The following is a 20,660-nucleotide window of genomic DNA, read 5'->3' on the forward strand; positions in this document are numbered from 1 at the left end:
GGCAATTCAGAGGTTTACAGCCTGCCTGCCCTGGGCTTTTCCTTAAGGCTAATAAATTCTCAAACCCCTATTTGAGTCTGTTCTCTGTCCTTGAGCTGCTGTTAGTGACCATTCTTTATTTTTATTTTTTAAAGACAGGGTCTATGTAGCCCTGCTTGTCTTAGAGCTCACTTTGTGGGACCAGGCTGGCTTCAAACTCACAGAGAGCCTCCTGCCTGGCCTCTTAAATTCTTTTTTTTCCCCCTAAAGATTTATTTATTATGTATACAGAAGAGGGTGCCAGATCTCATTACAGATGGTTGTGAGCCACCATGTTGGTGCTGGGAATTGAACTCAGGACTCAGGACCTCGGGAAGAGCAGTCAGTGCTCTTAACCTCTGAGCCATCTTTCCAGCCCCTTAATTATTTTTTTTTTAATTATTTTTTAATTTTATTTTTGTGGTTTTTCAAGACAGGGTTTCTCTATAGCTTTGGAGGCAGCCCTGGAACTCACTTTGTAGACCAGGCTGGCCTCGAACTCAGAGATCCACCTGCCTCTGCCTCCCGAGTGCTGGGATTACAGGCGTGAGCCACCACGGCCTGGCTCCCTTAAATTCTTATATTAATGAAACTAAGAATCCCAAGCGGGGGACCTTGGTTTCCCAAGAATCACCAAGATTTCTGGTAGCACTCCTTTCCTGCCTTTTAATTCTTTAATTGTCAGAGAAAATAAACTCATCCCTACACCTCTAGCCAGGAGCACCTGCCTCTTGGGGGTCTGACTTTGGTGTTTGTCAATTGCCAAGAAGAGGAACTAGGGACAGATGGGACAGCTTGGGTCTACATACTTCCAAAGTAGGCTGGTCAAGGGCCCCATCACCCTGGTTAAGCCCAACATGACCATGACGGGGCATGCCTTTAATCCCAGCACTCTGTGAGTTCCAGGCCAGTCAGTTATCTCAAAAACAAAAACAAAGAAGAGCTGGACAAAGCTGTAACTCCTGCTACTTACTCCCAAGAGTAAAGAGATGTGGTTAAAAAGGGATGTTGCAACCCAGCCTATAATCCCAGCTACTGCAGAGGCAGGAGGATCAAAAGGCTGGTAGCACATGTCTTTATTACCAGCATTAGGAGGCAGAGGAAGATGGGTCTTCGAGTGTTCACAGCCAAGTTCAGATCAGCCAGGATTACATACTGAGACCCCATTTCAAAAAAAGAAGAGGAAGAGGTAGTAATCGTAAACAGAAGGCTGGGGATGTAGGTCAGTAGTAGGACATACACCTCTCGTGCAGGAAGCCCTGAATTCAACTCTGAGTTTTATAAGGGGTGGGGAAGGCTGAGGCTGAGAACAAGAGAACTGGGCACATGGGCCCAACACATCCCCCTGGGCTCCCCAGTCATTGACACTCTAAAGGGCAGTTTCTCAACTTTATTATTAGCCTGGGCTCTTCCCTGTCAGCCCCAGGGGCTGGTCCCTGGGCACAATGAGCAGGACTGAGGTTAGACAGGCTTGGCCTCTGGCTCTGGCAGCTTGGGACAGCCAAGCCAATGGCACAACAGATGCAAAAGTCCAAACATTGGCACACTTCAGGTGTGGCCGGTACCCAGCCAGGCCACAAGGTGGACGGGCGCACCATGGTCCTCTTCGGGCAAAGGGTCCACTATGGCAGCATTCCTTCCTGGACAGGCGTTAGGAACAGTTGGTGATTCTAGCCAGGAACTGTTGTGCCCACCACTCATCCAGGTCAATGGGTACAAAGTCTGTGGGCAGAATAAATGTTAGGCAGTGACGCTGCTTTCCAAGCTGGCCAGTACCTCTGCCCTCCAGCTGACCACAGCTCCTAGAACCTGGACTCCAAGCACAGCACTCAATGGAAAATGTGCAAGTCTGACCCAAGACTTCCCTCCCCAACCCCCTAGGCTAAACCTGGTGGAGAGGTCAAGGTGAGAGAACTATCTGGGGGCACAGGGCATGGGGAAAGGCTCACTCTGCAGCCGGGGATCTGGAGAGCTCTCCACGTACTGCACAGGACGAGGGCCACTCTCATTGGCAGGGCCGCCATCCAGCTGTCGCTCTACCTGCTGCCAGGCTGTGGGGGAAGGACAGTTAGAATGGACCCAGCCCCTGGTATCCCTCCCACCCCAGAACCTGGTGGCCACCTTGGACTCCAGCCTAGCTCAAGGAATGGACATGACCAGGCAGAAAGCTAAAGAAAAGGCCAGCCCTTGGGCTGTTAGAGTCAGGCTGTAGTGGGGAAGAACAGGACAGAGCCAGGTCCACACTACTGGGATTCTTTTTTTTAAGATTTATTTATTACGTATACAGAAGAGGGCGCCAGATCTCATTACAGATGGTTGTGAGCCATCATGTGGGTGCTGGGAACTGAACTCAGGACCTCTGGAAGAGCAGTCGGTGCTCTTAACCTCTGAGCCATCTCTCCAGCCCCACTACTGGGATTCTATGGCCTGAGCCACAACCCCGGTCCCTTACTACCTTCGGACACAAATCGGACGTTCTCCTCGTGGGCCAATGTGTAGGTCTCTTGGGTTCCCTCGAGGGATGGGGATGTGGTGAGGGGCCGGCGGCCGTTCACTCGATTGAACACAAGCCTTGGCCCCGGACTGTGGGAGGGTAGGAAAGACATACAGTTAGCACAGCCAGGTCCAGGAGCTACTATGAAGGGTTCAAGAGCAGCCTCAGTACATACCCACTGCACCTGCACAGGCACAGACCCAAACTAGACCCTTCCTTAACCAGAGAGCAGCTACCCTTAGCTGCGTGAACAAGGCCTCTCTGCTGCAGATCCTGAGCCTTCTTCAGCTCAGCTCAGACCTGTAGCTTTAGGCCCAGGGAAGGTTGAGTGTAAATCAGAAAGAGCCCCAGCTCTCTTTGCAGACCTTTGGCAGGGTACCACGGAGTACTCCACTACACTCCTAACTCCCAGTCAGGCAGGCTTCCAGGAGCCTGGTTTCAACCTCTGCCATCCCCACCCACCAGACACAGACACCCTCTCCTTCTAGAGATGTACCCACAGACCCAGTCACCTCAATGACATCCCCACTGTTGGCAAACAAACCAAACAAGGTTTGAACCAACATTTGCCCTTCCATTCCTGGCTGTTCCAGGCCCAAGTGAGATGAGCACAGAATGCTGGGGAGGGAAGTCTCTGGGTGGGAAGAGTACGACCTTAAGCCCAGCCCACTCCTCAAGGCAAGAAAGGGGCAACTTGAGTGAGATGTCCCCCCATAGCCCTGTGCTGCATTCTATACTCAGGGTGAGGGGCTGCTGAGGCCCTCCCAGCCAAGCAGGCCCAGGGCAGGGCAGGAATGTGCCATCCCAGTTGGCTGGCTGGTGGCAACTGGCCAAGCCCTGTGCTCATGAAGCCTGGGGTGGGGCCATGGAGGGAATGGGGCCGCACCTACAGTAGGAGGTGGGAGCCGGAGTCCTGGGCTGCACCTGCCACTCGGCCAGGCACTCGTGGTCCCGGCAGGCCTGCTCGCCTTCCTGGGCTCAGGTGGCCCCCGCCGCTCTGGGTTCCTCCTCAGGTGAGAGGGGCACTAAAATAAAGAGGAGGGTCTTGAGGGGCACAGGGTCCTGCCAGCCCTGGGCTGGCAGGGTCTGCTGGCTACAGAAATCTTAGATGTGCAGATGGGGACCACAGGGAGGCAGGACTCCTCCCAGACCCATAGGGTACCTGAGGTTTTGGTGCAACCAGAGGGCATGAAGGCACTCTTAGTGGAAATCCCCCCTTGTCTGCAACCACCTACTTCCCCAAAGGGCTCCAACTCCACGAAAGCATGAGGGCTGGACTTGATTCTTTTTACACGGATGTTTTTGTTTTGTTGGAGCAGGGTCTAGACTCCCAGAAATCGCCCTAAGTACCAGGATGTAGATAGGTGTGCACTACCACGCCTACCTGTGGCTTAGCTTGATTCTTAAAGAAGGAAATCCCAGCCAGGGGCTGTGAATAGTAATAGATCAAGGTGGTGGCCCTGGAGCTTCAATGGGGCCCCAGAGGGCAAGGACTACAAACCCAAAGCTAAGCCCCGCCCCACCCTGCTCGGAGGCCATAGTTATGTAAGACAAGGCTCTGTAGGGGAAAGGGCACCAGTCCCAGAGTGCACCTGTAACCACTCCTGGGGACACTGACTGCAGTGGCAGGCCATAGTGCCCACAGACCTCTCACGTACTCTCCTACCTCCTCAAGGTGACTGGTCACACAATGAAAGGGATGGACTTAAGACCAGCACTGTTCTGACCCCAGTGCTCATAACTGTGACTCAGCCCCATTCTCTTCTGCCTAGTGGTCCCTGAATGTTCTTCCATCCGCTTCTGAGGGGGAGGGGAGGGATCACAGGATCTCATCTTGAGTCTCCCCCACCTGTCTCTAGCCAGGAGAAAGAGTATGTCTGAGGCGCCCCTGGCCATCATCACAGGCAACACCCATACTCAACCATTTAGTGGGTTGAAAGATTTGAGATTTTGCCACAAGCTAGCAGGAGGGTGGCTAGTGCCTCCCATGTTCCCTCCTCCTAGAGCTAGTCAGAGAGAGATGGTAACTGAGGAAAGGCTCCAAGAAAGACAAGGCAGGGAAGGCAGTGGATGGACATAGGCGATTCTGAAGGATGCCCTTGAGAAGACACAGGGTTAGATGTGGATTTATTTGTGAAAGTCCTATAGGAGCTGGAAATTACTAGTCCAGGGACCAGGGTGGGGCAACTAACTATCCAGTAACCCCAGAGGAAGTAGGGGGGACACCTTGCCCTACTCCTCAGTTCCCAGAAGTACTTAGAGTCAATGTCCCTCAGGCTTCAGGCGCTCTAACTGGCGGCTGATGGGTGACTTCAGGCCTCCACACCAGTTTGCTTCCTGTTCAGAGTAAACAGCCAGTGTTGGTGTCCCTTGCCACTTAAGAGTTGTGCAGAATGTCACTGCCTTGTCCTCCTCCTGGATACCACTCCCAATATTGCCACAAACCTGTCCTTGCTGTCTCCCCAACAATAAAGACTTAAAAGGTGGTTTCCCAGGTTCTCCAGCTCCATGCTCCTTGTCTGGGTGACTGCTCTGTGGTTACAGACCTGAACCACAGAGCCTTCCCAGAGACAGGGCAAGGAGGACATACACTGATATCATCGGGAAGCCCCCTAGGCCCTGCTCATCCCATCCCCAGGACAGACCTTTGCATGAGAACTTAACATCCAGAATGGAGCAGAGTTGCCAACATGCCTCTCTAGCAGGAAGCCCTCAACTCTGCCAGAACATCAAACAGTCCACACAGGTGTCTCCCACCTATGATGGCATCTGAAGCCCAGTAGCTGAGAGAGAAGAGGGGTGGACTCAGTCACACCGACTCTCCAGATGATGCTAGTCTTGGCCTCCAAAAGATTATCCTCAACTTGTGCTCCCTGTGAGAGCCTAGGGCCCTTAGCTGGTCACATGCCACCTATACCAGAGTCTTGAGCCCAAAAGCCTACATGCCTGCAAAGATCAGGAGCAAAGTCTACCGGCAAAGGAAACAGTAAATTGAACCAAAGAAATATAAGGTTCGGCCTTGAGGGAGTGGGATCACATCCAGGTCACAGTAGCTGAAATCCAAAGTAGCCTGGGATGAGCTTCCCTGCGGCCTTAGGCACCCTGCTGGTTAGGAAAATCAGGAAACTGTTGGGTCTGACAGGCTCTGGCACCTGCTGGGGAGGAGGGCTGCAGTGCCCCAGGGTGTCAGTGAAGGCCAGGGACCTGATAAGGCCAGAGGGGAACACGTGCGTTTTTTTTTCTGCAAGGACAGGGCCTAAAGACCTTGAGGGCCAGAGCCTTGGGCAACTTTCCCCAACTTTGACCTCAACCGCTTCCCAAGGGGTCCAAGTTGGCGGCCCAAGGTCGCCAGGTCCCTCGGTCTTAGGTACCTGCAGTCCTTGACATGCAGGAGCTGTCGGAAGCTCGCAAGGCCCCACGTGGCCACCAGGGTCCACGCAAGGCAGCTGGGCCCAGGAGTAGCCAGCCAGCGAAGCGCGCGAGCCGCCTGCACCCCGCCCCCTGCCCGCCAGGACGCGTGGTCCCCATCAACCTTCTCCAAGGTCACCCTCGTGCCGGGCGGCCCCGCTCACCTTGGCAGGGGCCAGGGTCCCTGAGGCTGCGCCGAGGACTGCTCGCGCGCGGGTAGCCCGGTCGGCGGCGCGGGCTGCCGGCATTTCAGGAGCTCGCCGAGCCTGCTCTCTACTTGCTGCTGTGTGGGACCTGCGGGCCGGGCGGAGGGCGCGTCAGCCGCCGCGGGCCAGCGGTCAGGACGTCCCGCCTGCCCGCCCGCCCTGCGCACCTGTGCGGCGCTGCGCAACCAGCTTGCTGGGCCCCTTGGTGATGGTGTACATGGTGCGCCGTACCGCCTGCCCCTGGCAGCGGCTGGATCACGCACCCTCCACCAGCTTCACTCTGCGGTCCTTGGGGCACGGCCCCTTTAAGGACGGAGGGCAAACGGGAGGGGCGGAGCGACCCACACACGCCCCCTGCCCTTAAAGGAACCGTGCCCACTAGGTAGCTTTTCCAACCCTTTAGAAAATTGGCCAAGACAGTAGACTTGAGCCAGGGTCGGGGTGCACTCACCAACGAGTAAGCCAGACTGTGAGCCATCTCGACTGGAGTGCTGGAGTGTGTGTGTGTGTGTGTGTGTGTGTGTGTCTGTCTGTCTGTCTGTCTGAGATTTCTGGAGAGGGAGGCTCTTCTAGTTGGGGAGGAGCTTCTATGTGCTGGGGTAGTTCTATGAGCTAGACACCCTGTGCAAACCTTGAAATCAGTATTCCAGCCATTTGAGGCCCCTCAGCCAAGTGCTTGGACAAGCCTGGATGGATGGGAATCACCACTGTCTTGGGTCTGCTTAGAATGAGTGGTCTAAAGAGAAAGAGGTGTGTTTAAGTAGATATGAAGTTCTGTGACTTTGCCCAGTGGACTTAACATCAAGGTTGCCCTGCGGGGAGCCTAAAGGCCCGGGAATGGAGGAAGACTAGGAGGGATAGAACTCGGGGCGTCCAACCCTCTCCTCAAGGTTATGTCCTGAGCCTTGCTGAAGGTGGCCCCCTTTTCCAGCTACTAGGGAAGCTGAAAACCAGGTCCCCATCAGGTCTGTGGGGAGAGCCATAGGGTTTCCCAGGATACCCCGATGGAAGGAAGAACCGCAGCATGGGTGGAAGCAGCCTGACCCCCTAATTGTCCTTAATGACCCACAAGAAAGGAACGCTGAGCTGACAGCTGTAGAGCGAGGCTTGAAATGTACCCCCAAGACAGTGCCACTGCCCTCTGGCCTGAAGATCCCTATTGCCACGTTTGAAAAGGGTCAGTCTGCTGGAACCAGGGACTGGGGGGGGGGGTGGGAGGGGAGGGCCCACTCAAGCAAGAAACACAGTGGGGAAGGGGTGAGGGTGGGTAACTGATCCATCTCAATCCCAGTGTACCCCAAAACACCTATGTAGTTTGAGAGTGGAACTCCTGGGGACTTCTAGCCAAGATGGCCAAGCTGCCATCCTTCTTCCAGCCCCAGGCGACTCTCACCTAAGCCAGAGCAGGGCTGGAGAACAAGGCCTCCTCCCCTGCTCCAGCTCTGCGAAGCTGCAGTTGAGTGTGTGACATGTACTAGGGAGGCTTGCAAAATGTCTACTCAGCTGAGATAGGACACCAACGACAGACCAAAGAAAGAATTCCAGCCAAGTCTAGTTGGTGAATCAGTGATTGAGGTCACTTATTGGAGCATGTATGAGCAGGACTCTCTCACAGCTGTATCTCCGAAAAGACTCTTGAAGTGTAGGTGATAGCTCATAAAAGCTGCGTCACCGACCTTGTTCCCCAAGCCTCCTCTCTCCCAGCAGTTGGCTCCAGCTTATATAGCCTTGGGGAGGGCACATATGCATGTGAGGCTTTCCTGAGCTTCACAAGATTCGAATTTCCTTCATTCAGGAGGGAATGTTTCAATCCCCAGGAAATAATTATATACCAGGCCTGTGGCTGCAAAGGCTGAGTGGGCATATGGGAAGAGGTTGCCAACTCCCTGTACCACCCTCACCCCCACCCCCACCAACCTCAAGCCCTGCCCAGGGAGTCAAGGCCTGGGCATGTATGGAAAGAAAGGGTCACTTCCTGGCTAAATATGTCCATTCCCACTTCCACAATGCCTGACCCGCCCCTGCTAGTAACCAAAGAGCCAGTCCCTCCAAGGCCAGTGGAGCCTGAATCTGGTGGCCTTGAGCATGCTGCTCTTAATCACTCACACTTGGTAGGGAGGCAGGATAGGACACTGGGGCCTCATGCTGGTTTTTGCAGGTTCCCCTGGAATGACAGCCATACTGAGGGCAGGAGCAAGAAGGATCAGTTAGACCAGAATGAAGCACAGTAAGGGAGGTACAAGGCCCTGGTGTGGGGAGTTTGCATACCGTACACTGACAGCAGCTCTCTGGAGACAGATTCTCTACCAAGAAATTCGCAACCCCTACTAGCTACTACGGAAAGCCTAAAGCCCAGCTTCAAATGATCTCATCAGTGGACAAACTCAGTCTTTGCTTAAATAATTGTTGGCCAGAACTAGAGGGCATGACATCTAGGCAATAGCTGCATCAGAAGTCCAAGGTTGGGTGCAGAAGCCTTAGAAGGGCTCTCAGGTGGATGGGTGTGTTCTGAGGCTAGGCCAAGGCAGGTGAGGCCGAGGTGAGGAAATCCAGTGGTTCCTATGGAGCAGGAAGCTGAGGAGGTGGAAAGACACGCTAGACGGGCAGATAGCCTGTTGGGGATTGGTCTCACCAGTAAAGTCTTTCTAGATGCACTAGACCACCCACTGCTGCCTGAGGACGGAGCCTTGGTGGGGTACCAGTTGTGAAAGTTGATGTCTGACAGTTATGGAAGATCACAGCTAGAGCCATAAGTGAGATGGAACTGGATGGATCCTCTATCCCCCGACTATGCCCTTTTCAGAGAAAGACATGGGGATCTGGACACAGAGGAGTAGGTATGAAATGAAGCAGAGACCCGAGTCACAGTCAAGTAGCCAAAACTGATGGTATTGATAATGATCCAAAACCTTTATTCTGGACGTCTGACCCCCAGAACTGTAACAAAATGAGTTTGTTTTCAACTCCCAGGCGTTGGGTTAATTTGTTACAGTAACCACAGAGGGCAACAGCCAGGCCTTGTGGAGAAGTCTCAAGGACAATGGACTCTCCATGGGATAGAAGAGTATAACTATAAACAGATGGGACTGGGCCAAGCAAAGAAGCTGAGTCCTGCTCTGGGCAGGGTGTGGTGAGACAAAAGGAGAATGTAGTGGAATTGGACACTCATGTATCAAGTGTTGCCCAAGCCCTGCCTCTAAGCCATACTCCAAGACAACAAGGAATAAGTAGAAGTGGGCCCAGAGAAGGGAGCCAGGACAAAGGCCAAGGCTAGGAGAATATGGAAGGACCAGCGTATTTTATGTTCCTAACACAACACAAAATCCAAGACCTGATGCTCTCAAGGGCCCTGATAATTTGATAATAAAGATAAACACATTTGGAAAAGCCAAAATTAGCTCCAGGAGCTGGCACTTCTGATCTTTGGTTTTGTTTTGTTTTGTTTTTTTTCCGAGACAGGGTTCCTCTGTGTAACTTTGGAGCATGTCCTGGATCTCACTCTGTAGCCCAAGCTTGCTCTGAACTCACAGAGATCCACCTGCCCCTGCCTCCTAAGTGGTGGGATTAAAGATGTGCGCCACCACTAACGGGCTTGACCTTCTGATCTTAACAGGAATCTCTTTTGATCTTAACAGGAATCCAGCCTCAACTATTCTGTTCCACATGGCTACCCAAGGAGAGTCCATCTTACAGGGTCCAGACTATGGTCAGTGCTGAGCACTCAGGCGTTCCAGGACATAGGTGCCCACACAGGCCAACAGCAAGCAAAGCCTCCTGGTCCCATCTGATGACGTCTGTGCCAAGTACTGACTTCAGTACTTAAGGAAAGTGTTGGCTCATCCAACATCCAGCCCAGAGCAGCGACTCCTGCAGGAGGTATTAACCAGAGGCCAAGAACCCTTAAACATTTTGATGGGCACCATTCTTTAAATCAGCTTCACTGGGGGATGAGAAGCAAGAAAATCAATCTTAAGCTTGTCCCTGTCCATTTCCCAACCCAGCCCTCCCCCTACCAGTGACTAGAGAATCCCATTTGAAGTTTAAATAGCTCCATAGCTATCAGGGGGCCCTCTTCCTGGGGTTCCCCTTGAGACAGGGAGTCCAGAACAATGTTGCCCTTTGAAGGAGAGAAAGAGCCATCCTCAACTTCTCCTGAATTTGGACATTTGGAAGACACTCACACCACACCACACCCCCGAATAATCCCATGAGGAATCTGTGGAAAGGTAGGCCAGGGAAGCAGAGGCTGGAGCAGTGAAAGGGAGAGCCTGCTGCAGATCCAGTCAGGGTCACCTCCATTGCCAGACATTTATTCACCTGAATTGTATTCACCTGCAAGGGGCTGCTCAGAGTGGGTGAGGGGCTGAGCTTCAGGACTTCTTTGGACTGCCAGCTCCCAAATAACGACATGGAGACTTTTTATTAATTATGAAAGCTTGGCCTTAGCTTAGGCATGTTCCCAACTAGCTCTTAAAACTTAAATTAACCTGTTTATTTTCATCTACATTCTGCCATGTGGCTTGTTACCTCTCCTGAGTACTGTACATCTGACTTCCTCCATGTCTGGCTAGTGAATCTCCAACCTCAAATTCTTTCCCAGAGTTCCTATCTCTGCCTGGAAGTCTATCCTCTCCTGCCTAGCTATTGGCCATTCAGCTCTTTTTTTTTTTTTTAAACCAATCAGAAGGTGTCTTAGGCAGATGAAATAAAACAGAGACAGTATACAAAAAAGTTATCCCAATTATTCCCCCATTTAGTTTAATACAAGGCTCTTTTTCTAACATCAATGAACTATATACAATAAGAACAATTATCTGCTGGGTGGTGGCGGCGGCCCCAAAACAAAACAAAAAAAACCAAACCAATTATCTGCCGGGCGGTGGTGGCATACACCTTTAATCCCAGCACTCAGGAGGCAGAAGAAGGTAGATCCCTGTGAGTTTGAGGCCAGCCTGGTCTGCAAAAGTGAATTCCAGGACAGCTAGAGCTGCTACACAGAGAAAACCTGTCTCAAAATACCAAAGAAAGAAAGGAAGGAAGGAAGGAAGGAAGGAAGGAAGGAAGGAAGAAAGGCGCATGCCTTTAAACCCAGCACTCGGGAGGCAGAAGCAGGTGATCTCTGTGAGTTTGAGGCCAGCCTGGTCTACAGAGCTAGTTCCAGGAAAGGCGCAAAACTACACAGAGAAACCCTGTCTCGAAAAACAAAACAACAACAAAAAACAAACAAACAAACAAACTTTGGATTGGGGATTTAGCTCAGTGGTAGAGCACTTGCCTAGCAAGCACAAGGCCTGGGGTTCGATCCTCAATCCTCAGCTAAAAAAAAAAAAAGAAAGAAAGAAAGAAAAATTATTAAGTAAAAATTATATTCACAATGTCCAGTCCATTTGTATTTGGCAACTTGGGAGAAAGTACTCTATTATTTATCCTATCTTGGTGAGTCCAAAGTTTTGTACCTAAATCATTTTCTATCATAACATAAACTAACCTAAAAGTATCTTTTTAGACCTTAAAATACTTTTTTTTTTTTTTTTTTTTTTGAGCTGAGGATAGAACCTAGGGCCTTACGCTTGCTAGGCAAGTGCTCTACCACCGAGCTAAATCCCCAACCCTTAAAATGCTTTTTAAATAAGCAACTCAAGTTTTTTTTTTTAAAGGTTTCTTTATTTATAATGTATGAGTGCTCTATCTTCATGTACACCTTTATACCAGAAGAGGCCAGATCTCATTACAGATGGTTGTGAGCCACCATGTGGTTGCTGGGAATTGAACTTAGGACCTTTAGAAGGGCAGCCAGTGCTCTTAACCTCTGAGCCATTTCTCCAGCCCCATGCAGTCACTTTCTTTTGTGTCCTGCTTGTCCAATTTGGACAGAACACTGTTTGCAAACAGAGGCAAGGGCAGTTTCTTGCCCATGACTAGCTTTGCCACACTAAAGCAAACTCCATACTTAGGTTCTTCAATGCCCATCATCGTCTTTGAAGCAGATTAGTGCTGCCAGGAGCAAACGTGTTTCACTGTCATGAAAAGGCTTATGTCATTAAAACATTTTAAATGTCATGTTCTGTAGATCTCGGAAGTGTTGGAAGACTACCTATCTAAAATACAACTCTGTTTAACCTTGAAAACATACCTAACATGACTACAAATTTGATTGTTATAGGTAACTAACTACTAACCTGCATTTCTTAATTATCCTAAATAGTTTATAATAGTAGCTTTCAAGGACTAGAACTTTACATTACATCTTACATGAATTGCATAGGTATACCTTAAACAAGAGTAGACGCATATATACAGTATGTTATAACAAAAATAATATTAAATTTGTACAAAAATCCACACCAATGTGTTGTGGAATATTAGTTTAAGATGTGTTGCACTCTTTTATATTACATTTGTTTAACTCTGTAAAGCTATGTTACTTTGCCTGCCTAAAACACCTGATTGGATGCCAGGCATGGTGACACATGCCTTTAATCCCAGCACTCGGGAGGCAGAGACAGGTGGATCTCTGTGAATGCAAGGTCTACAAAGGGAGTTCCAGGACAGCCTCCAAAGCTACAGAGAAACCCTGTCTCGAAAAAAAACCAATAAATAAATAAATAAAAAAAATAAAGTTAATAATAAGTTGCAGAATTGTGTAGTATGTCCATAATATGATGTTGTACTATGCAAAAATCTGTTCTATTTTACTACAGACATATGCTGGAGCATTGTCAGTCTTAATTTGTAAAGGTATTCCTAATATAAACGTAACTTTTTTTTTTCTCGAGACAGGGTTTCTCTGTGTAGCTTTAGAACCTGTCCTAGAACTCATTCTGCAGACAAGGCTGGCCTTGAACTCAGAGACTTGCCTGCCTCTGCCTTCTGAGTGCTGGGATTAAAGGCATGCTCCACCACCACCCAGCAACAGGACTTCTTATAAATGTGTAATTACAGATGCTGACCTGAAATGGTAGACTTGAATTTGATATCAGGGCTTGCAAGAGGCTCCCTTGAGTGTTTCCAGACAAGGGATTATCTTGTTTTTTCCTTGTTGATCTGCATTCATTAGTCCAATGCCTTTGCCACATTTTCTGCATATTCCAGAAGTCCTTCTTTTTGGATTATCTCTAGAAGAAACATTGTTTCTAGGAACCCCTTGCCTACAGTCCCTTTTGAAAGGGCCTTGCTTGCCACAGCCAAGACATTTGACAATTTGGCTTTTCTTAAAACGTTAGAGATTATTTCTCCTATTAAAGTTGCATGATAACTATGAGATCCAATATCAGCAATCTCTCTCTCTCTGTGTTTCTGTCTCTCTCTAGTACTTTTTTGTTTATTTGTTTGTTTTTGTTTTTTCAAGACAGGGTTTCTCTGTGTAGCTTTGCACCTTTCCTGGAACTCACTTGGTAGCCCAGGCTGGCCTTAAACTCACAGAGATCCACCTGCCTCTGCCTCCCAAGTGCTGGGATTACAGGCGTGAGCCACCACCGCCAAAGGTTCTTTCTTTCTTTCTTTCTTTCTTTCTTTCTTTCTTTCTTTCTTTCTTTCTTTCTTTCTCTTTCTTTCTAGTTCTTTTTTTTGTTTATTTTTTGTTTGTTTGTTTGTTTTTGTTTTTTCAAGACAGGGTTTCTCTGTGTAGCTTTGCGCCTCCGCCTGCCTCTGCCTCCCAAGTGCTGGGATTAAAGGCGTCACCACCACTACCCGGCTCTTTTTAGTTTTTTTGAGACAGGGTTTCACTGTGTAACTTTGGAGCCTGTCCTGGAACTCGCCCCCCCCACCGCCGGGGGCCTCAGCAATATTTCTAAGCCATTCTATTGGTGCTGATCCTGCCTTCAAAGGCCTAATTATCCCTTTGCATTCTGAATTAGCTTTTTTTGTTGTTTGTTTGTTTTTCGAGACAGGGTTTCTCTGTGTAGTTTTGTGCCTTTCCTGGAACTTACTTGGTAGCCCAGGCTGGCCTCGAACTCACAGAGATCCGACCTGGCTCTGCCTCTCGAGTGCTTGGATTACAGGCGTGAGCCACCACTGCCCAGCGTGAATTAGCATTTTCAAAAGCCAATGATTCAATTAATATTTGTCCGACTTCTGGATCTGATACTATTTTATTTAAAACTGAGGTCAACCTTGCAAAAAAAAAATCGGTGAAGGCTAATTTGGACCTTGTATAATTTTAGTAAATGACTTCAGACCTCTTACCCGATTGTTCAACCTTGTCTACACTCACACCCCTGGCCACTCCAGCTGACTGGACACACTTTTGGACAGACACCTCAACAGCAAACCCAAGCAGGAGCCATGCTCAACCCTAAGCAGTATGATGTAGTACAGGGCAAGAGTAGCCAATGTAAGCCTTGAGCTAGCCACTGACAACCTGCCGTGGACGCCTGGGGCGTTTTCTAAAATCCAGCCCTGAGACATGAATAACCCCACAACCCGGGCCAACGCCAGGTGACCACCAGCAAAGTACCCTGATCTGCACACTCGTCGCCTTGAATGTCATCTCACTGTCAGTGACTACCTCCTGCTATCTATCCGTGGACCCCGAGCTGGAGCCAGTCGTTTGAGCATCCCACAAAGCCACAGCTGTCCCAGATGTCCTGCGTCTAAGGCCCGGAAGCTCCACTCGCTTGCTACCCACTACGACCACGCCCTCAAGGCCTGGCCGGTCGGATGTCCGGACCTGATCGCTGCCCCATAGCTTCCAAGTGCTTGCGACTGCTATGGTTTCCACGGCGCAAAACTAAATCCGTGCTGTCTATAAAGCTCTCGTCCTCCACGTTTTCTCCTTTTCAATGGCCGCCAGCAACACTTTGGGATCCAGTGGATTATCTTGTCTTGCGAACTCTTGTCAACCAAGAACTGGAGCGCAAAAGACGCATGCGCATTGCTGTTGCATTGGCCAGTGTACGTACGTCACCATTCGTATATCCTGTGGACTCCCTGTTCGCTCAACAGCGCCGCTGGTGTAGTGGTATCATGCAAGATTCCCATTCTTGCGACCCGGGTTCGATTCCCGGGCGGCGCAGTTGCGTTTTGTTTTCCTGTTCATTTCTGATAGGCCTTGTAATCTGAACTCCCTTCATAAAAAGGCGTGGCGCAAACGCAACAAACAAACTTTCAATGTGACAAACACGCTGGAAACACTGGCCCTGAGCAGGTCCTGCAGTTTAGGGACTCCAGTAAACCACAGCCTCTACTGGAGATTTGATACCTTGATACCTACAGCCAAGCCCACCCGCCGGATGGTCTCCCGCCGGTGTGGACCCTTTAAGGAGTTGAGCGGCCTCCTAACAGTTTCCCTGCATCAGGCGGCCAAGTCGGTACGACCACAACTCCCGTAGTGCCCCGCGCAAGAGCTGGACTACACCTCCCGTCGTGCCCCGCGCGCATTGCTAGTTGGGCTGGCAGCACCGCTGCGATGATGGTGGCTGCAGCTGCTGAGCGAAACAAGGAGCCCATCCTGTGCGTGCTCCGCCAGTATGTGGATCCTGCCCAGCGCGGCGTTCGTGTGCTCGAGGTGGCCTCGGGCTCCGGCCAGCACGCCGCGCACTTTGCGCAGGCCTTCCCGCACGCCGAGTGGCAGCCGTCGGACGTGGACCAGCGATGCCTGGACAGGTGCGGCGGAGCGGTGCCTCCCACTTGCCGCGCCTTGGGACTAGGCGGCCGGCGGGGCTGGCGGACGGGAAGAGAGGGCGGGACCAGGTCTGGGTGCTAGACTGAGGAAGTGGACGCGACCGGCTGCAGGGTCAACAAAGCTACCTGCTGGCCGCTCCTTAGGATTTAGCCCCTGAGCCACTGAGGGGCATGGTTGACCCTAGCCCACGCGCTGCTCTCCACAGCATTGCCGCCACCACTCAAGCCCAAGGGTTGTCCAATGTGAAGGCCCCGCTGTACCTGGATGTGACCTGGGAGTGGGAGCAATGGGGCGGGATTCCGCAGCGATCGCTGGACCTGTTGCTCTGCATCAATATGATCCACATCAGCCCCCTGAACTGCACTGAGGTGAGGACCACTGTGGGGTCCAGCTTTCATGTTGCAGGGAGGGAGGCCTGAGTCTTGAGTGCCCAGCCCGGCTTACCCTGCCTCCTCTCTTCAGGGGCTTTTCAAAGCAGCCGGACAGTTGCTTAAAACCAAGGCTGTGCTGATCACCTATGGGGTGAGTGACCCTACCTTAAGAGGTCCCTAGCACCCTTAGGTGTTTCCCAGTCTCTAGTTGCCCTGAGGCTGGGCCCTTGCCCTTTTCCTCCTTGGGAGCAGAAAGGGGGTGTTCTTTGCATACTCTGGATCCCAGCAAATCAGTCCCATGGGAACGACTGACCTTGGGTCTATGGACTGTGTCTCCTTGTTCCGACAGCCCTTTGCAGTCAATGGGAAGATCTTTCCCCAGAGCAACGTGGACTTTGACCTGACCCTCAGATGCAGGTCAGACCTGGGTGGGAGGGGGCTTGGCTCAGAGGGTAGCTGGGCTGGATGATACCTTCAATTCTTCAAGTGACCTTTACCTCCCTCCCTGACTGCAGGAACCCAGAGTGGGGTCTTCGTGACACAGCCCTCCTGGAGGAACTAGGCCAGGCCAGTGGCTTGGTCCTGGAGAGGATGGTAGGCAGGGTAATGTGGGGGTGGGTAATCTCCCTGTGACTAAGGGCCACTCCAGCAAAGTATTTTTCCAGGTGGACATGCCAGCCAACAACAAGTGCCTGATTTTCCGGAAAGAATAACTTATTTCCTACCTCCCATGTGCCTGCATCTCTGTCAAAGGTTCTGTCATGGCACAAGCCCCTCCCTCACTGAGTCACTCCTTGGGATAAATCAACCCCTTCTTGTCCGGTGGCCACAGTGCTGCAGAGAACCTAGGTCCAGTGGGCCTTGAAATAAAGCAGTTCTAGCCCACTGTGGGACATCTATAACACACAGCTTGCTGGGAATACCTGGGGGAGGGCAAAAGGGGCTTGGTCTGAGGGAAGATTGGGGCTTGGAGGTGGCTGAAGCAGGATTGAGCTGGCTTCCTCCTATGTCCCTGGAGAGAAACTTGTAGGTCTGTAGGAGGCCCCCCCAAGAGTGACTTGGTGCTAGTTGATAACCCTCAAGCAGAAACTGGAGCTCCATTTCCTGACAGGCCTCCAACTAAACAGACAGACAGTGGTGATGGGGGGCTGCAGCTAGAAGAGACCCAGAGGCTGTGAATCCCACAGGTACAGACATTTATTCAGCAGGAAGGCAGGCAAGAATGGGGATTATGGATAAAGCTAGTCTTGGAAGCGGTTGAGGAGTTCACAAGCCTTCTTCTCAAGCAGCTCTGCAATCTTCTTGACTCGCTTCTCGCTGGCAGCACGGACATAGCTGTTGGCATCCAACATGGCCACACCTTCCCGAACCTCACCCATGATGACCAGAGGCCCATCGCCAGCTGTCACATTGGGGCACGGGCAGGCCCAGTCCATGCCACTCAAGGTCACCTCCAGGTATTTGGTGCCCAAGAACTTGAGGCCCATCTTGTCGTCTTTGAGCACATCATCTAAGGCCACACGAGCAATGCCACCTGCAGCCTCTGGCTCCTCCAGGACCTCTGTGAGTCGACCCACAATGGCAAAGTCACTCCGGCACAAGCTCAGAGCCAGCTTGCTCTTGAGGCGGCAGGCACGACATGGTGGTGTGCGTGGTACAGGGCAAGCGTCCTCACAGCTCTCCCGGCTCTCAAAGTTATTGCCATTGCCTTCACAGCCACTGTAGACAAAGGGGTAGCACTGCTGTAGCAGTGGGCTGTAGGCCCAGCGTGGCTCCCAGCCCTGGCAGGGCCCCTGGACTGCAGGGAGCGTACAGGCATCCCCAGGGCCACGGGTGCAGGCCTGTTGGCATGCCTCATAGGTCTCGAAGCCCCGGGCAGCTCCATCACATTTGAGGGCTGGGAAGGTCATGCAGCTGCCTCGCTGTGGGTCAAATCGCCAAAGGACATGATGAGGGGTGGGGGGCCCAACACAGGCCTGCGTGTCAGGCTGGCACTCAGCCAGGGCCAGGACACCTGGGTCCCTGTCCTGAGTATTTGCCCGCTGCAAAACAGAGAGGGGGAAGTCAGCCCGCAGCAGGCCAGCAGCATTACGTGCAGTGCAGGTATACAGGCCTGCATCCTCCAGCTGGGCATTGTAGAGCACTAGCTGCCCAATACTGGTGACAACCACGTTGCCATACATCTGGTCAGGGCGCATGATCAGGTTCTCCCGCTGATGGCTCTGCTTCTCCCAGGTCACAGCAGGTGGTGGACGGCCACTAACATCGCAGTGGAGGCTGGCTGTTCCCCCGACGTGTACTGCCTGTGGTGAGGGGCTGTTGTACAGGGCAGGTGGCATGGGGACAGCCCCAGGGGTTGGTCGAGCAGTAGTCTCAGGGGGTCCTGGGCTGCTGAGTGGCCAACTGAGAATGTGCTTGCAGGGTACAACATGCAGGTGGAGACCCCGCAGGCAGGCCTCTGCATCCATATAGCAGCGGTTGTAATAGGTGAGGCCATCAGAAGCACAAGTGAAGCTGGGTTCTTTCTCACAGCGGTCACGGCAGCGGCAAACTGGCTGTCCATCCCAGATGTCACAGTCAGAACCTTGTTGTGGGCATTGGAAGCCTTCACAGGAGGCTGCTGTCTCAGGGACAGCTGGGCCACCCCCCGGGAAGCGGGCCGCCACGCAGCTCTGCAGCCCACACACATTGGTGCAGCACTTCTCAGATGCCGCACAGTCCTGAGGGACAGAGACAGTTTAGTGGAGCCCTGACCCCTTCCCAGCCTTGCCCTACCCTGCTCTCTACCCAAGAAGTGGCCGCCTCTCCTAAAGCCTGCTTCTCTATGGAAAATGGTGGCGGTACTTTGTGAACAGTACGAGCCGCAAGGCCATGTGTCACCTTATTCAACCCCACTGAATCCTCAGCACCCCCAAGCAGGCCTCATTAGCACCCCCAGCTGTGCGGATGGAGCAGTGTGCTAGCAGCTGCTCTGCCATCAGAGGGCGCACCACTTAGGGAGTTCTTTGTCCCCTTCCCAGCCTGGGATATGAGGAAAGGACCACGGGCAGGGCAGGGCAGGGCAGGGCAGGGCAGGGCAGAGTGGTACTATTTGCAGGGGTAGGTCAGAGGCCTGGGTCCACATGACTCAAGAAAGCAAGTTGTGCTTAGGCAGGCTAGAGACAGTATTGGTGAGGATGAGTCAGTCTAGGAATTGGAGATCTTATTCTTCAGACAGGTGAGGGCAAAATGGTGGGGGTATCCTTTGAACCCTGTGTACGGGTCATGGCCCCAAATCCAGGGAAATGAGTATGGAGGGCCCTGGAGAAAGCAGACTGCTAGGGTTGGGGTCTACTCCACCCACTGAGGAAAGAGCTGGAGTGGGGCCCAGGACCCCATGAGATGCTAGTGCTCACCTGGTCCCTGGTGCACTCACGCTCACAGGTGCTCTGGGCGTCCACCCACAGGTGGGGGCTGAGCTGGTTGGGGCACATGCCAGGGTGGCTTCCAGGCTCTGGCAGCAGGTTGGTCTCCGAGGTCAGATGGATGAGCACGAAGACAAAGAGCAGAGGCAGGAAAGGCTGTGGGGCAGGCATGGGGACCACAGGGCCAGGGGGTGGGTGTGTGTGGCCACCAGCCACTTGTGGAGCCAGGACTCCCCACAGGCATCCACCTGATAGGGTCCTGGGCCTAGGATTGCTACCCCGGCCTCAACGGACCCTCTTCTGTGACTCTTTGGCCCAACCTCCCCCCCAAAGGCTAGAGCACACAGCTGATGATCCTTTCTGGCAATATGAATAGGTATTCTGGGGTCTCTCAGAACCTGTCCACAAAGTACTGGCTGGCCCTCTCCCAACCACTGTGGGTGGCTCACAGGCTCTGGTCAGCCTAGGACTGGGAATGGAAGAGGAGGAAGGGCTGGGGAGGGGCCAGAGGCCCTGAAGCTCAGAGCAACTGACCACTAGGGTCACCAAGGGGCGGAGAAGGGCTGGTTAAACCAGGGAGGGGATGCTGTAATCCGAGCCCCTCCCTCTAGGAGCTGAAGCCCAGCAGGGATCAAAGTCTCCTTAAAGACCCTCCCACCCTCTACCCAGGGAGGAGGGGCAGGGCTGGTAGATTTCAGCTTTTGCCCTCAGCCCTCCAGTCTCCAGCCCTAGCTGACTAGCCTGGGTTTTCTCCAAAGGCGGCCAAGGATGGCACCTGTCACAGGATATTAAGGCACATCTTCGGATGGCAAGTGGTAGAGGTTCTGTCCCCTTCCAGGACCCTTCAAGTGTCACACTTACCAGCAGGTCTTGGCGTAGAATAAGAAACCTGCTAGGGTGCCTGGCATGGTGGTGCATACCTGTAATCTCAGCAGTGAGGGGATGGTGGCAGGAGAGTTCAGACTGAGGCCAGCCCAGAGCTACACAGTAAATTCCAGGTCAGCCTGGCTACATAAGGAGACACTGTCTCAAAAAAAAACAAAAACAAGCCCTGTCAGGCTTTGGCCAGCTCACCAGTGGAGGGCACAGCTCAGCAGGATTTACCCTCCCAGACACACCTGTTTCTCTAAAACAGGA

At 52.2% G+C, this 20,660-nt stretch overlaps 3 protein-coding genes and 1 non-coding gene across 9 annotated transcripts; 2 read left to right on the forward strand and 2 right to left on the reverse strand.

Moving 5' to 3' along the window:
• Nucleotides 1–1,393: 1,393 nt before the first annotated feature.
• Mcrip2 (MAPK regulated corepressor interacting protein 2) lies at nt 1,394–6,646 on the reverse strand. 6 transcript variants are annotated; one of them, XR_004945733.1, is made up of 6 exons: nt 6,294–6,440; nt 6,085–6,214; nt 3,399–3,537; nt 2,474–2,601; nt 1,968–2,069; nt 1,394–1,740 (listed from the first exon to the last, which is right to left on the reverse strand). XR_004945733.1 is itself a non-coding variant. In XM_036198327.1 (5 exons), exons 1-5 carry the CDS (start codon nt 6,343–6,345, stop codon nt 1,670–1,672), a joined length of 483 nt encoding a protein of 160 aa, XP_036054220.1. In that variant the 5' UTR covers nt 6,346–6,440; the 3' UTR covers nt 1,394–1,669. The 6 variants fall into 6 exon arrangements, 4 of the variants coding, with proteins under 4 accessions (XP_036054220.1, XP_036054224.1, XP_036054223.1 ...); XR_004945732.1 differs by having other exon boundaries at nt 6,085–6,440; XM_036198327.1 differs by lacking the exon at nt 3,399–3,537.
• An 8,422-nt stretch (nt 6,647–15,068) lies between these two features.
• On the forward strand, nt 15,069–15,139 carry Trnag-ccc. Its single transcript has one exon. It is a non-coding gene; the product is annotated as a tRNA-Gly (tRNA).
• Nucleotides 15,140–15,503: 364 nt separating this feature from the next.
• On the forward strand, nt 15,504–17,021 carry Mettl26 (methyltransferase like 26). The gene is made up of 6 exons (XM_036195963.1): nt 15,504–15,729; nt 15,954–16,116; nt 16,211–16,270; nt 16,469–16,536; nt 16,635–16,713; nt 16,785–17,021. The coding sequence occupies exons 1-6, from the start codon at nt 15,533–15,535 to the stop codon at nt 16,830–16,832; spliced, it is 615 nt and encodes a 204-aa protein (XP_036051856.1). The 5' UTR covers nt 15,504–15,532; the 3' UTR covers nt 16,833–17,021.
• Nucleotides 17,022–17,305: 284 nt separating this feature from the next.
• On the reverse strand, nt 17,306–20,540 carry Wfikkn1 (WAP, follistatin/kazal, immunoglobulin, kunitz and netrin domain containing 1). The gene is made up of 2 exons (XM_036195964.1): nt 19,515–20,540; nt 17,306–18,839 (listed from the first exon to the last, which is right to left on the reverse strand). Exons 1-2 carry the CDS (start codon nt 19,692–19,694, stop codon nt 17,361–17,363), a joined length of 1,659 nt encoding a protein of 552 aa, XP_036051857.1. The 5' UTR covers nt 19,695–20,540; the 3' UTR covers nt 17,306–17,360.
• Nucleotides 20,541–20,660: the final 120 nt, after the last annotated feature.

This window comes from Onychomys torridus, chromosome 8 (assembly GCF_903995425.1).
Source record: "Onychomys torridus chromosome 8, mOncTor1.1, whole genome shotgun sequence".
Taxonomy (NCBI): Eukaryota; Metazoa; Chordata; class Mammalia; order Rodentia; family Cricetidae; genus Onychomys; species Onychomys torridus.

Bases quoted from the DNA above. Each gene is read 5' to 3' on its own strand.
- Mcrip2 (XM_036198331.1), bottom strand. From the start codon at position 6,168: ATGCCGGCAGCCCGCGCCGCCGACCGGGCTACCCGCGCGCGAGCAGTC. The intron at 2,070-2,473 runs GTAGTAAGGGAC...CTTCCCCCACAG, and splicing joins CGTCCGATTTGTGTCCGAAG to CCTGGCAGCAGGTAGAGCGA. The intron at 1,741-1,967 runs GTGAGCCTTTCC...TTCTGCCCACAG, and splicing joins TCCAGATCCCCGGCTGCAGA to ACTTTGTACCCATTGACCTG.
- Mettl26 (XM_036195963.1), top strand. From the start codon at position 15,533: ATGATGGTGGCTGCAGCTGCTGAGCGAAACAAGGAGCCCATCCTGTGC. The intron at 15,730-15,953 runs GTGCGGCGGAGC...TGCTCTCCACAG, and splicing joins GACCAGCGATGCCTGGACAG to CATTGCCGCCACCACTCAAG. The intron at 16,714-16,784 runs GTAGGCAGGGTA...GTATTTTTCCAG, and splicing joins GCTTGGTCCTGGAGAGGATG to GTGGACATGCCAGCCAACAA.
- Wfikkn1 (XM_036195964.1), bottom strand. From the start codon at position 19,694: ATGCCTGCCCCACAGCCTTTCCTGCCTCTGCTCTTTGTCTTCGTGCTC. The intron at 18,840-19,514 runs GTGAGCACTAGC...TCTGTCCCTCAG, and splicing joins GTGAGTGCACCAGGGACCAG to GACTGTGCGGCATCTGAGAA.